Raw genomic sequence first — 15,340 nt, 5'->3', positions numbered from 1 at the left:
TCCCCCGGGGTCCGATTGCCCTGCCCCCCCCCCCCCCAGGACCCCAGGGGCCCGCTCGCGCCACTAATCCTGCCGGCACAGAGGTGGCTTAAACCACTTCGGCGGGAGAGGCCTGACAGCGGCGGGACTTTGGCCCATCGCGGGCCGGATAATCGCCGCGGCAGGGCGTGATTCCCGCTCCCGCCGATTCCCGGGTGGCGGAGAATTACGGCCACAGTGGGGGCGGGATTTAAGCCTGCCCCGGGCGATTCCCCGACCCTGCGGGGGGTCGGAGAATTCCGCCCATGACTCTTCTGGATACAAATTAATATCACTCCAAAGACAAATATTGTCTATGTTGCTTCACCTCGCTCCTGTTATCAAGAACCAGCCAATATAAATTCCACCCTCCTTTGGGATCCTCTTCCAACACATCTGCAGTTTATGTACCAGTTTGGACTCCCTTGTTAGGCAGTTTTGTGTCAATGGAACCTCAAGTCTTCCAGTCGAAGGGGGGGGGGGAGAGTACCGCCGTTTGTGGGGTGGTGGTGGGGGGGGTAGGGGTGGGGGGGGGTAGGGGTGGAGGTGGTGGGGGTAGGGGTGGGGGGTAGGGGTGGGGGGGTAGGGGTTGCGGGAGGGGGAGGGGTAGGGGGCAGCGGCGTGCAGAGGGGGGGGGGGGGGGCGACGGTGCGTTGGCCCCGGGCATCCATTGGATGGGGGCATCAGCAGATCTTCCTCAAGGCTCCCCTTCCTCCCAGCTGCCTTGTCTTTGTTTGAGAGAGAGAGAGAGAGGGAGATTGTGGGGACAGACAGAGAGAGAGAGAGACAGAGAGAGGGAGTCCCGTCTGTCCTCTGGCTGAGAGCAGGGCTTTGGTGAGTATATTGCAATCTGCCTAAACCTAGGAATATTGCCTGGTTAGGCATCACTCTTCCAACCATCATCAATGGTTGACGCCGTTTTAAAGCTACTGTGTTTTTCGCCGACGTGACCCGTGGCCACGTCGGCGGGACTTCGGCCCATCCGGCACCGAGAATTTCTGACTGTGAAAAGTCAATGACTTCCCGCCGGCGCCAGCTGTTCTCAGAGGCTGCCGGCGGGATTTGCACAACGCCGGTTTTTGGCCGCTCGGAAAATTCAAAACCCGGCGGGAGCGGGAATAACGCCGCCGCCAGCCGATTCTCCGACCCTGCGTGGGGTCGGAGAATTTCGCCCCTGATGTGGCAATCCTCAACTCCACATTCCCACCATATCCCATAACCCTTGATTCTTTACTGGTTAAAAATCTATCTTAGCCTGAAACATACTTTTTTTTAAATTTACAGTAACCAATTATTTTTTCCAATTAAGGGGCAATTTAGCGTGGCCAATCTACCTATCCTGCACATCTTTTGGGTTGTGGGGGTGAAACCCACGCAGACATGGAAAGAATGTGCAAACTCCACACGGACAGTGACCCAGGGCCAGGATTCGAACCCGGGTCCTCAGCGCCGTAGGCAGCAATGCTAACCACTGTGCCACCGTGCTGCCCTAGCCTGAAACATACTTGATGGCCCAGCCTCTACAGCCCTCTGTGGTAAGGAAATGCACAGTTTCTCTACGCTCTGAGAGAAGAAATTTATCCTCATCTCCGTCTTAAATGGGTGACCCCTTATTCTGAGATTAAACCCTCTGGTCATAGACCCTCCCACAAGGGGAAAAACCTCTCAATATCTGCCCTGTCAAGCCCGCTGAGGACCCTATAAATCTCAATGAGGTCACCTCTCATTCTTCTAAACTGCAGTGAGTACAGGCCCAACCTACTCAACCTCTCATCAGAAAATCACTCCCTAATTAAGTGGCCTGTATACCACTTCCAGTTGCATTAGGAATAGCCTTGTGCAAGTGGAGGTGGAGTTGGCCCAATGCAATGCTTCGCTCCAGAGTCCCCACCCAATTTCAAGCCATAATGCCTCCTCCCATTTTTCTCTTGTCTCGCCAGTTTGGATTTTGTTCATTGTCACGTGTACCCAGGTACAGTGAAAAGTAATTTTCTGCGAGCAGCTCAACAGATTATTAAGTACATGAAAAGAAAAGGAAATAAAAGAAAATACATAATAGGGCAACACAAGGTACACAATGTAACTACATAACACCGGCATCGGGTGAAGCATACAGGGGTGTAGTGTCAATGAGGTCAGTCCATAAGAGGGTCATTTAGGAGTCTGGTAACAACGGGGAAGAAGCTGTTTGTGAGTCTGTTCATACGTGTTCTCAGACTTTTGTATCTCCTGCCCGATGAAAGAACATAGAACAGTACAGCACAGAACAGGCCCTTCGGCCCTCAATGTTGTGCCGAGCCATGATCACCCTACTCAAACCCACGTATCCACCCTATACCCATAACCCAACAACCCCCCCCCCCCCCCCTTAACCTTACTTTTTTTTTTTTTTTTATTAGGACACTACGGGCAATTTAGCATGGCCAATCCACCTAACCCGCACATCTTTGGACTGTGGGAGGAAACCGGAGCACCCGGAGGAAACCCACGCACACAGGGGGAGGACGTGCAGACTCCACACAGACAGTGACCCAGCTGGGAATCGAACCTGGGACCCTGGAGCTGTGAAGCATTTATGCTAACCACCATGCTACCCTGCTGCCCAAAGAAGTTGGAAGAGTAAGCCGGGTGGGAGGGGTCTTTGATTATGCTGCCCGCTTTCTCCAGGCAGCGGGAGGTATAGATGGAGTCAATGGATGGGAGGCAGGTTTGTGTGATGAACTGGGCTGTGTTCACGACTCTCTGACGTTTCTTGCGGTCTTGGGCCGAGCAGTTGCCATACCAGGCTGTGATGCAGCCAGAAAGGATGCTGTTTATGGTGCATCTGTAAAAGTTGGTAAGAGTTAATGTGGACATGCCAAATTTCCTTAGTTTCCTGAGGAAGTATAGGCGCTGTTGTGCTTTCTTGCTGGTAGCGTCGACGTGGGTTGACCAGGACAGATTTTTGGAGATGTGTACCCCTAGGAATTTGAAACTGCTAACCATCTCCACCTTGGCCCCATTGATGCTGACAGGGGTGTGTGCAGTACTTTGCTTTCTGTAGTCAATACCAGCTCTTTAGTTTCGCTGGCATTGAGAGATAGATTGTCATTGCTGCGCCACTCCACTCAATCTCAATGTGTGTTTGCCCTACCCAGTAGTAGTCCATACATGTCGCAGCAGTCCCCCTTCCCTAATGTTTGCATCCAGTAGGTCCTCTAGCAACGGCTGTTGTGTGGTTGTGGACAGGTTCTTCCTGTAGGTGGAATTTAAATATGAACGGTGCCAAGGAGGCCTGGCCAACCTTGCCCACGTGGTCTGGTCCTGCCCCAAACTTGTCAGATTCTGGACAGCTTTCTTCGAGGCAATGTCCAAGGTGGTTGGGATGACGGTGGAGCCGTGCCCGAGAGTGGCAGTCCTCGAGATCTCAGAACAGCCAGATCTATGCATGGGGAGTAGGGCCGATGCACTTGCCTTTGCCGGCCTAATAGCCCGCCGGAGAATCCTGCTCGGCTGGCGATCAGCAACACCAGCCAAAGTTGCATCCGGGGGTCAGAAGAATGCTTTCAAAAAAATGCACTTTCATTGCACTGCCATTCAAATGCACTGCCATTCACTCAGTTGTTTGCAGTCAACAGCCAGTAAACGAGAGGGCGCTGAAAGCCACAACACAAAAACGAATGCCAATGAAATAGGGGCGGGGAGGTGGAACAAAGAAACATGGAGCCCACCCAGGCGCAACAAATAACAAAATACACGGCATCACCCGAATCATACAGGAAAAGATATAGGAGCTGAAGAAGAAAGAAGGCACACCAGATGATTAGAAGGGTAGGGGGGTTCAGTAGAGAGGGGGGGGGGGGGGGGGGGGGGGGGGGTAAATAGCAAAAAACAATCAATGAATATCTAATTTTTTTTTCTTTCTTTTCTGTTGTTCTTAATGTATGTTCACAATTGTCTTTGTTTCGGATACCTTAAAAATCCTTAATAAAAATATTTAAAACAAAGAAAATCCCTCCCTACCCAGGATCAACCGAGTGAACCTTCTCTGGACAGCCTCCAATACCAGTATATCTATCCTTATATAAGGAGACCAAAACTTCACAGTATTCCATTTCCTTTGAAATAAAGGCCAATATTCTATTTGCCTTCCCTATTATCTGCTGAACTTTCAAGCTAGCTTTTTTGGTTTATGTATGAGGACCCCCAATTCCTCCGTGGTACAGCTTTCTGCAGTCCTACTCCATTTAAATAATTGTGCTCTGCTGACTGGGATATGTCCGCGCCAGAACTTTACAGGGTATCTGGAAATAAAAGGCTGATGGCAGTGGTGTCTTTAACGGCTCCTAATGTCTGGCCACCAGGTCAGGAAACCCTCTTCCAGAAGGCTGCAGATCTCTGCCACTATCTGGCATGCTCGCCTCCCGAGTCACTATTGTTCAAAATTGGCAAATACATTGAATCCCAACAGTGCAGGAGGCAATTCGACCCATCGACTCTGTACCGGCCCTCAGAAAGAGCACTCCATCTAGGCCCATTCCCCGTTACCCCACCTACCTATTTATAGCATGACCAATCAACCTAACATGCACACCTTTACTCTGAGGGAAGAGACAGGAGCACCTGCAGGAAACCCACGTGGAACACGCAACCCCACACTGTCATCCAAGGTTGGAATTGAACAGGGGTCCCTGGCGCTGTTAGGTAGCAGTGCTAACCACTGTGCCACCGTGACGCGCAATAAAATGAGTCTGTACTTAATTTTATAGGTGGGATCTCCAGCGATCTGTAACTCTGCTTCTCCGCTCTCTGTTCTCATCTTTTCTGTTCAGCTACATGTCCTTGAATAGCATGATTAACCTATTGGTCCTAGTCCAAGGTCCACCCTAAACCAGCACATCCAGGAAACTGAGAAATTTTACAAAATGCAGAAAGTAACCTCTCAGCGAAAGTGCTGTGAATAAACCCTTTTCCATGAACAGATAAAAGTATCTGTGAGTATCGAGTATTTTTACAATATTTCCTTGAGTTTGATTTTTCCCCCTTGATTGCTACTTGTCTTCACTGATTTTGCCTCCTTAATTGCCATTTTCCTTGACTGGTCAGATTCAGGAAGTCCAGAAAACCCGTGAATGCACACTTAAAATTTGAAAATGTTTAAGTATTGCACAACTATATCAATCAACAAATGGTTGCATGCAAGGACACTACCTGGAAGGTGGTGAGGTGGCTCCGTTTTCACAACAACTGACATTTTTCATACTTTTAACCACTTACCCCTTTCATTCATATCCAAACCCACATGGTCCTCTGGAATAAAAATTGCTTTTTTTCTGAATGTTCAAAAGTCTCCCGTATTTAAAATATTAAAGTGAAGATTGTTCTAGGTGTGTTTCCAGCCACTGTGAATCACCCATCCCCAGTAAATATGTGACAATCCAAGTCAGAGTACATTTCTCTAAAGAAACCTAGCCTATTTTCCCCCATTTATTTAAGTGGAGAAAAATTGTACATTGCACATATCCAATCTGCCCAATTTTCGAACATCCACGGTGACCAGATCATCCAGCGTACCTGGACACAGACTCAGGAAAATCTTGGCTAAAGGAGGCAAAGAATCCATGAATTCTCCTGAGTATTTTCTAAAACTGGCTTAGCAATGTACTTAAATTAAGCTAGATGCAGAATCAAGTTGAAAACACTTGCCAGGCATGCTCTCTGGAGCCTTGCAACATTGCACTCTGAAATTATGTTATTTCTGCACTAATACAGAGCATCATAACTGCACATTTATTTTCTTTTGCTAATAAATAGACTTAGTCATAATGCCGGGTCCTTACTAGAAAGAAAATTACGTAATCCTCATATTTTGCAGGGCCTCTGAGCTTTCCTCCAGCAATTGATTATTTAGAGTACCCAATTCATTTTTTCCAATTAAGGGCAATTTAACATGGCCAATCCACCTAGCCTGCACATCTTTTGGATTGTGGGGGCGAAACCCATGCAAACACAGGGAGAATGTGCAAACTCCACATGGACAGTGACCCAGAGCCAGGAACGAACCTTGGACCTTAGCGCCGTGAGGCAGCAGGACTAACCCACTGCGCCACCGAGCTGCCCCCCAGCAATTGATTATTAATCACTGGTTGTTTTTATCACCAGCATTTGTTACTTCAAAATGATTTGATTTTATTGTACAAATGTGAAGGTTAGTCAAACTGGCCATTCTGCAGCATTACAATCATAACCCTGCATAATTTGTGGATTCAAAAGTACCTTTATGAAGTGTGATTGATGAGATTTTGATCTTATTCTTAACAAAAATAGTAACATGAGAGCAATAAGATATGGAAAATAATGCAATCTGTGATGATCATTCTCCCACTACTAGATTATAATCCTAGAACTAACAAGAAAGATTATAATTTGTAAAGATTTTAATTTGTAATGGGAGCAAATATCTAACACCAATCAGATAAAGCCGACAAAGATTATAAAATCACCGATGAACAATATCCTAAATTAACAACTTTAAAAACAAATAAATGTTTCTCACTATAATTAGGATTAATTTCAGAGCATGATTTTTAGTCATAGGGGATCAAATCTAGTCCTTACCAGTCACTGGGGTCCATGGAGTATTTTAAATTAGGTGAATTGTTACTGCTGCATCAATGCACTTCTTTGATTAGTAGCTAGTATCAGAGACAGTTTGCAAAGTCCATGGAATTCACCATCTTTTGCTTTAATAATATTTTGTGTGAGGAGACCAATGAAATTATAAATATATATATATATAAAATAAATTAACAATTTATTTTAAATACTGACCAAAAGCAAAACACTACCATCCCAAAGTGAAGTTTAATTTTTCCTAAAGCTGTATCCTATATGGGTAATACATCAACTATTATTATATGTATGTGTATCAATGAAATAAACAGTGGCTCATTAAAACATTTTTTTAAATTCATGACACAATCTGCATCTTGAAACTTGAACTTTATAGTCGGCATTACAAATTGATTTATTTTGCCATCACCCACTAGTTTTCTTATTTATATTATGGAGGGATGTGATAAATCTTGTGGCTTCTAGAAATATATAGTTAGAAGGAGTCTAATACACTCTTTTGTTCCTCCTAAGATCTCTTCAGTAATTGCGGAAGGAGCAGATTGCAGTCATAAATGGAGGAATACTAACATTCCAAATGCCCTGTTCCAGAAACCTCCACTGTGCATTAACATAATGTCAATTTTAACTAGACATGCGCGTCGGGAAACTAATGAGATAGAGAGCAACACTGATTTTACATCTTCTCAGATGTCACTCTCTGCTGGATCAATAAAAAGTAAAATAAGTAAAGTACTGTGGATGCTTGAAATGAATCTGGAACAGAAGTATAGAATGCTGGAAAAATCCAGCAGGTCTGGCAGCATCCGGAGAGAAAACAGAGTTTTTTTTTAAATGTTTTTTTTTTAAATTTAGAGTACCCAATTCATTTTCTCCAATTAAGGGGCAATTTAGCTTGTCCAATCCACCTACCCTGCACATCTTTGGGTTGTGGGGGTGAAACCCACGCAAACACGGGGAGAATGTGCAAACTCCACACTGACAGTGACCCAGAGCCGGGATCGAACCTGGGACCTCGGCGCCGTGAGGCAGCAGTGCTACTCACTGCGCCACCGTGCTGCCGAGAAAACAGAGTTAACTTTTCAAGTTTGTTTGGTTATTCATCAGAACTAAGGAGTGGTAGAAATGTGTTCGATTTAACCTGTAGCTGTGAGAGATTGCAACAATGTAAATAGCCTGGTGTGGTAAGAAGGGGAGGGTTATTGCATAGAGCACAATAAATCGATGGGACTTTTTTTTTAAAGTGGTTTAAGATGGAGGGGAAATTTCACACTCTAAAGTTGTTGAACTCAATGTTGATTCCTGAGGTTGTAATTTGCCTAATCAGAAGATGGGATGCTGCTCCTGCAGCTTGTGTTGGGCTTCACTGAAGCAGTGTAACAAGCCAAGGATGAACTTGTGGGCAAGGTGTTGAGGTAAAATGGCAAGCAACAGGAAGGTTGCGGGGTCATGCTTGTGGATTGCGCGAAGCTGCTCCACAAAGCAGTCACCCACGCAGCCTGCATTTAGTCTCCCCAGTGTAAAGGAGACCACATTGGGAATATTGAATACAATAGATCAAATTGAAGGAAATGCAAGTGAAACACTGCTTAACCTGAAAGGAGTGTTTGAGGCCTTGAATGGTTAGGAAATAAAAAGTAAGTTAATCACATGATCCCAGGATTTTTCCATCTGCCGAATTACGTTAAAATTAACTTCCGTTATTCGGATATTCACAATTATGCTATAAATAGGCACATGCCATTCCTAACTCCAAAATTAGCTACTATATATTTTCCTAGTAAACACGATGCTTAACATGTTGATACAGACCTAATGTGCTCTTTTGACTGTTAGCCTGCAATCGGGTCCTGAATTTTTCATTCTCATGGAGCATTTTGTAAATGACTCTAAAAGCCTCTCGTTTCCTGCCAAACTATATAGAAAAGAATTTGACAAAATATTCAAATCTGTTAAAATTGGAATTTGGATCTAAAAGGAAAAGTGTTAAAGTCGACAAGGTTGAGAGCACATGTTGGCTCTGGAACAAATTTGTAATGTACATCCTAAAACTTTTAACATTAGAAAAGAGAATCCTCCACTGATAGCTTGGGGGTGGAGGAAATACGTGGGGCTGGATTCTGCCAAAATGGGACTATGTCCCCACGCAGGCGTAAAAACGCTGGAGTTTTACTCCAGAGATTCCTGGAAAAAAGTGCAGCTAATTCAATGCTCTGCATGGTGCTAACAGGGAGGTTGCGGGGTCATGCTTGTGGATTGGGCGAAGCTGCTCCACAAAGCAGTCACCCACGCAGCCTGCATTTAGTCTCCCCAGTGTAAAGGAGACTACATTGGGAATAGTGAATACAATAGATCAAATTGAAGGAAATGCAAGTGAAACACTGCTTAACCTGAAAGGAGTGTTTGAGGCCTTGAATGGTTAGGAAAGTAAATATTGCAGCTTCAGCTGCGGATACGGGCCCCCGCAATTCCGGTTTGGAGTCCGCGCATGCGCAGGGCGGCGGCCTCCAGCGGCCAGGCCAAGGTCCATGGCGGACTCAGACTTCGGAGCCAGTCATAAAAACTAGACCCTCCCCCCCCCCGATCTGCCGCGCACCCAAGCATCTAATCGCGCATAAGCACTCCCCGGCCACCTATAAGGCCCCCCACCCGTTGTCCGATCCCCCCGCCCCCCCACCAGGGTGGCCGTGGACAGAGTCCGCAGCCACCATCCCGACCAGCAATAGCTGGTTAGTTCCACGCCGTCAGGACGTCAGCAACTCGGCCGGTCGGGAGCAGAGGATCGCTGAGCGGTTCTCTGGCAATGGGCCCCCAGCTGCACAGCGTACTCTGCGATCACGCCGATTCTCGGGTACCGGAGAATCGCCAGACCGGCGCTGGGCCTGATTTCGTCGTGAAAGTGGATTCTCCATCCCCGTGCCGAAAGCGATTTCGGCAGGAGCTGCGGAGAATCCAGCCCGTGGTGTAAGCAAAGGAAAACAGATTGTCACAGGCTCAATTCATGATGCTGCTATCTTTAGGTTATAATTTGTTTTAACTCCTTGGGATGGAGGGAGGAAAAACATTCACAGTTTCCATTCAAGATTGAAAACATGGCGGGGAGGAAGCAAGAGTGAGCTTCCTACCCCTAACTTATGTTAGGTGATTGTAGTTAATTAATTGTTGATGCGAGTGTTAGGTGAGAACAGGATCTGTCTTGGCCATGATACTCTCGAGAACTGATGAGCTTTTTGATACCTGCTACAAACATGAAGTGTATGTACTAGCACTATTGGGTGATGTACTAGGGCAGGGTTTCCAAGGTTTGGAGCTGCAGAATCCCTAGTGACCTCCCAAGAACACTGGGGAACCCCAAACATTCTCATAATGTAGGCGGCCTCTTTTTGCCATGAAACAGGTGTGAACACAGAAATCAAATGTAACAAGTCTTTTCTAGCTATATCTATACATATGTTAGGAATTAAACTAATGTGGCAGGGAGATGGGAACCAGATTAGGAAATTAGAGGTCAGTAAAGAGGTAGCAACTAAAGCCAGTAAGGTACTAGATAATAAACTCAATGTGACTAAGGGGAAGAATAGACAGGGAAGAGATGATGAACACAAAGGGACAGGTAGTCTGTGGTGCATTTGTTTTAATGCGAGAAGTGTAGCAGGTAAGGCAGATGAATTTAGGGCTTGGATTAGTACCTGGGAATATGATGTTATTGGTATTACTGAGGCTTGGTTGAGGGAAGGGCAAGATTGGCAACTAAATATCCCAGGGTATAGATGCTTCAGGAGGTATAGAGAGAGAGGTAAAAGGGGTGCAGGAGTTGCATTACTGGTCAGAGATGATATCACAGCTGTGATTAAGGAGGGCACTATGGAGGATTCGAGCACTGAGGCAATATGGGTACAGCTAAGAAATAGGAAGGGTGCAGTAACATTGTTGGGACTTTACTACAAGCCTCCCAAAAGCGAGCGTGAAGTAGAGGTACAAATATGCAGACAGATTATAGAAAAAGGAGCAAAAGGGTGGTCGTGATGGGAGATTTTAACTTCCCAACATTGAATGGGACTCATGTAGTGTTGGAGGTGTAGATGGAGCAGAATTTGTAAAGACCATCCAGGAGAGTTTTTTAGAGAGTATGTAAATAGGGCTGGTTTAGCACACTGGGCTAAATCGCTGGCTTTTAAAGCAGACCAAGGCAGGCCAGCAGCACGGTTCAATTCCCATACCAGCCTCCCGAACAGGCGCTGGAATGTGGCGACTAGGGGCTTTTCACAGTAACTTCATTGAAGCCTACTTATGACAATAAGCGATTTTCATTTCATTTTTCAAATAGTCCAACTCGGGAAGGGGCCATACTGGACCTGGTATTGGGGAATGATCCCGGCCAGGTGGTTGAAGTTTCAGTCGATGATTACTTTGGGAATAGTGATCACAATTCCGTAAGTTTTAGAATACTCATGGACAAAGACGAGAGTGGTCCTAAAGGAAGAGTGCTAAATTGGGGAAAGGCCAAGTATAACAAAATTCGGCAGGAGCTAGGGAATGTGGATTGGGAGCAGCTGTTTAAGGGTAAATCCACATTTGAAATGTGGGAGTCTTTTAAGGAAAGGTGGATTAGAGTGCAGGACAGACATGTCACTGTGAAAATGAGGGATAGAAATGGCAAGATTAGGGAACCATGGATGACGGGTGGAATTGTGAGACTAGCTAAGATGAAAAATGAAATGAAATGAAAATTGCTTATTGTCACAAGTAGGGTTCAAATGAAGTTACTGTAAAAAGCCCCTAGTTGCCACATTCCGGCGCCTGTTCGGGGAGGTTGGTACGGGAATTGAACCATGCTGCTAGCCTGCCATGGTCTGCTTTCAAAGCCAGCGATTTAGCCCTGTGCTAAAAAGGAAGCATACATAAGATCTAGGCGACTTAGAATTGATGAAACTTTGGAGGAATATCGGGAAAGTAGGACAAATCTCAAACACGCAATAAAGAGGGCTAAAAGGGGCCATGAAATATCTTTGGCTAACAGGGTTAAGGAACATCCCAAAGCCTTTTATTCGTATATAAGGAGCAAGAGGATAACAGGAGAAAGGATTGGCCCACTCAAAGACAAAAGAGGGAATTTATGCATAGAGTCAGAGGAAATGGGTGAGATTCTTAATGAGTACTTTGCATACCGGTATTCACCAAGGAAAGGGACATGACAGATGTTGAGGTTAGGGTTGGATGTTTAAATACTCTAGGTCAAGTCGGCTTAAGGAAGGGGGACGTTTCGGGTATTATAAAAAGCATTAAGGTGGACAAGTCCCCAGGTCCGGATGGGATCTATCCCAGGTTGCTGAGGGAAGCGAGGGATGAAATAGCTGGAGCCTTAACAGATATCTTTGCAGCATCCTTGAGCACAGGTGAGGTCCCAGAGGACTGGAGAATTGCTAATGTTGTCCCTTTGTTTAAGGGTAGCAGGGATAATTCAGGGAATTATAGACCTGTGAGTTTGACGTCAGTGGTAGGCAAACTGTTGGAGAAGATACTGAGGGATAGGATCTATTCACATTTGGAAGAAAATAGACTTATCAGTGATAGGCAGCATGGTTTTGTGCAGGGAAGGTCCTGTCTTACAAACCTAATAGAATTCTTTGAGGAAGTGACAAAGTTAATTGATGAGGGAAGGGCTGTAGATGTCATATACATGGACTTCAGTAAGGCGTTTGATAAAGTTTCCCATGGCAGGTTGATGGAAAAAGTGAAGTCGCATGGGGTTCAGGGTGTACTAGCTAGATGGATAAAGAACTGGCTGGGCAACAGGCGACAGAGAGTAGAAGGGAGTGTCTCAAAATGGAGAAAGGTGACTAGTGGTGTTCCACAGGGATCCGTGCTCGGACCACTGTTGTTTGTGATATGCATAAATGATCTGGACGAAGGTATAGGTGATCTGATTAGCAAGTTTGCAGATGATACTAAGATTGGTGGAGTTGCAGATAGCAAGTGGGACTGTCAGAGAATACAGCAAAATATAGATAGATTGGAGAGTTGGGCAGAGAAATGGCAGATGGTGTTCAATCCAGGCAAATGCGAGGTGATGCATTTTGGAAGATCCAATTCAAGAGCGAACTATACGGTCAATGGAAGAGTCCTAGGGAAAATTGATGTGCAGAGAGATCTGGGAGTTCAGGTCCATTGTACCCTGAAGGTGGCAACGCAGGTCGATAGAGTGCTCAAGAAGGCATACAGCATGCTTGCCTTCATCGGACGGGGTATTGAGTACAAGAGTCAGCAGGTCATGTTGCAGTTGTATAGGACTTTAGTTAGGCCACATTTGGAATACTGCTTGCAGTTCTGGTCGCCACATTACCAGAAGGATGTGGATGCTTTAGAGAGGGTGCAGAGGAGGTTCACCAGGATGATGCCTGGTATGGAGGGTGCTAGCTATGAAGAAAGGTTGAGTAAATTAGGATTGTTTTCGTTGGAAAGACGGAGGTTGAGGAGGGACCTGATTGCGGTCTACAAAATTATGAGGTATGGACAGGGTGGATAGCAACAAGCCTTTTTCCAAGAGTGGGGGTGTCAATTACAAGGGGTCACGATTTCAAGGTGATAGGGGGAAAGTTTAAGGGAGATGTGCGTGGAACGTTTTTTACGCAGAGGGTGGTGGGTGCCTGGAACGCTTTGCCAGTGGAGCTGGTAGAGGCGGGCACGATAGCATCATTTAAGATACATCTAGACAGATATATGAACGGGCAGGGAACAGAAGCAAGTAGATCCTTGGAAAATAGGCAACAGGTTTAGATAAAGGATCTGGATTGGTGCAGGCTGGGAGGGCCGAAGGGCCTGTTCCTGTGCTGTAATTTTTTTTGTTCTTTAAGAAGAATCACACAGTCACAAATACAGTCACTAAAAATGTGGCCCCCTCACATTAACCCTGGCCAAGCCACCCTCCCATGGCCCCTTAAACATTAACCCCTGGAAGTTGTACCCACTTTAGCAGTGACTAAATGGCTAATAATTAAAATGCTTTCTTGCCAAAAAAAAACTTAATTCTTACCTTTGTTATTTTTAATGAGAGGAGTGATGCCGGAAAGTTAATTCTCAAAATCAGATGTACACGTTTCTCCCTCATATACCTCTCACTCGGTGCGCGCGCACACTCACCCCTCTCTCATACACACTCACATCCTCACATTCACTTACCCCTCTCTTACACACTTACCCCTTTCACATACTCACGCCTTTCTCACAGAAACACGCCCCTCTCTCATACATACACTCACCCCCTCTCTTATACACACTCACCCCTCTCACTCACACACTCAAAAATCAAGGCCCTCATGATCCAAGGCTGGTCCGCCAGCTCAGAGTCTGGCCCGCTCGCTCCAAGGCTGATCCGCTCATTCCGAGGAATGCCGGCGCACTCCAAGGACCGTCCTCTCGCTCTGATGCAGGCTAACCCACTCACTCCAAGGCGCACCCATCCACTTCAAGCTGGCCCACCTGCTCAGATGTCACCTGCCCGCTCTAAGGGATCCCCACTCGTTCGTAGGTCTGCTCACTCCGAGGCCCCATCACCCCCCACCTTTCTTCCTCATGATCTTCGCTGTTAGTCATGGGCCTTTCTGCCCAGCAACAGCAAGATTGAAGAAATCAAATGGGTCTATCAGAGCAAGGCCTCTTGGAGCATCTAATGCTCCAAGAGGCCTTGCTCTGATTGGCTTATTTGTTTTCTCTAATAATTCTTTTTAAACTTTGCGCATTCGAACCAGCGTTTTCCAGTCACATTGTGGCCACCAGTTTCATGGACCCCCTAGAGAGCCTTTGCCGATCCCCGGGGGTCCATGGACACCAGTTTGGGAACCCCTGAACTGGAGATACTGGTATCCTTGGAAATAAATCCTAAGAATCAGCAGCAGCAAAATCGCGCTCTGAAATGCCAATATTTTGGGCACTGCAATGGCCTTTCAATTAAGAAAATGGCTTCCACAGCACACGTACACTTTTCTGTTGGGAAATGGGGCTGACACCCCAGGGTCGGGATTCTCTGTAAATGGGGCTATGTCCCCACACCGGCGGGAAACCTGGCGCCAACCACTCCGGAAGACCCTGAAAGTGAGGAATTCTCCAATTTCCCGGGGGCTAAGTTGACGCCGGAGTGGTTGGCGCCGCTCCAGTCGGCGCCGAAGGGCCGGCGTGAGTTCGCACATGCGCGGAATGGCCGGCGTGATCTCACGCATGCACAGACTGGCCAGCGTATTTCCACGCATGCGCAGACCGGCCGGCGTATTTCCGCACATGAGCGGGGTTTCCCTTCTCCACACCGGCCCTGGGGCAATATGGTGGAGCCTTACAGGGGCCCTGCGCGGAGGAAAGAAGGCCCCTTCCACGGAACCAGCCTGTCCACAGATCGGTAGGCCCCGATCACAGGCCGGTCCCGCCGTGTGTGAGGTGTGTAATTCACGCTGGCGGGACTGGGCAAAACTTTACAGCCACTCGGCCCATCGGGGCCCGGAGAATCGCTGTAGGGGGGGGGGGGGGGGGGGGGGGGGGGCAGGCTCTGTCAACGGCCCCCAAGCCGGCCACCGAAAAATGGCGCCAGAGAATAGGGCAGCCGGCGGCGCCCCCCCCCCCCTGGATTCTCCGATCCGGCACAGGGTCGGAGATTCACGGCCCTCATCTTCGCAAAGGTGTCAATACATGTGTACCTAATGGCCACCAACAAATCTGCTGA

General features: G+C 46.9%; 1 protein-coding gene across 3 annotated transcripts in view; it reads right to left on the bottom strand.

Annotated features, from left to right (window-relative positions):
* LOC119964176 overlaps nt 1–15,340 on the bottom strand; it is a 72,675-nt gene that overhangs the window by 34,988 nt on the left and 22,347 nt on the right. For all 3 annotated transcript variants that reach the window (XM_038793465.1, XM_038793464.1, XM_038793463.1), the window contains exon 3: nt 8,443–8,545. In XM_038793465.1, the coding sequence (XP_038649393.1) occupies nt 8,443–8,545 (103 nt within the window). The remainder of the gene's footprint in view (nt 1–8,442; nt 8,546–15,340) is intronic.

Source organism: Scyliorhinus canicula, chromosome 4, assembly GCF_902713615.1.
Source record: "Scyliorhinus canicula chromosome 4, sScyCan1.1, whole genome shotgun sequence".
NCBI lineage: Eukaryota > Metazoa > Chordata > Chondrichthyes > Carcharhiniformes > Scyliorhinidae > Scyliorhinus > Scyliorhinus canicula.
Note: the sequence above shows the minus strand (reverse complement) of the source record. Positions and strands in the feature narration are given on the sequence as shown.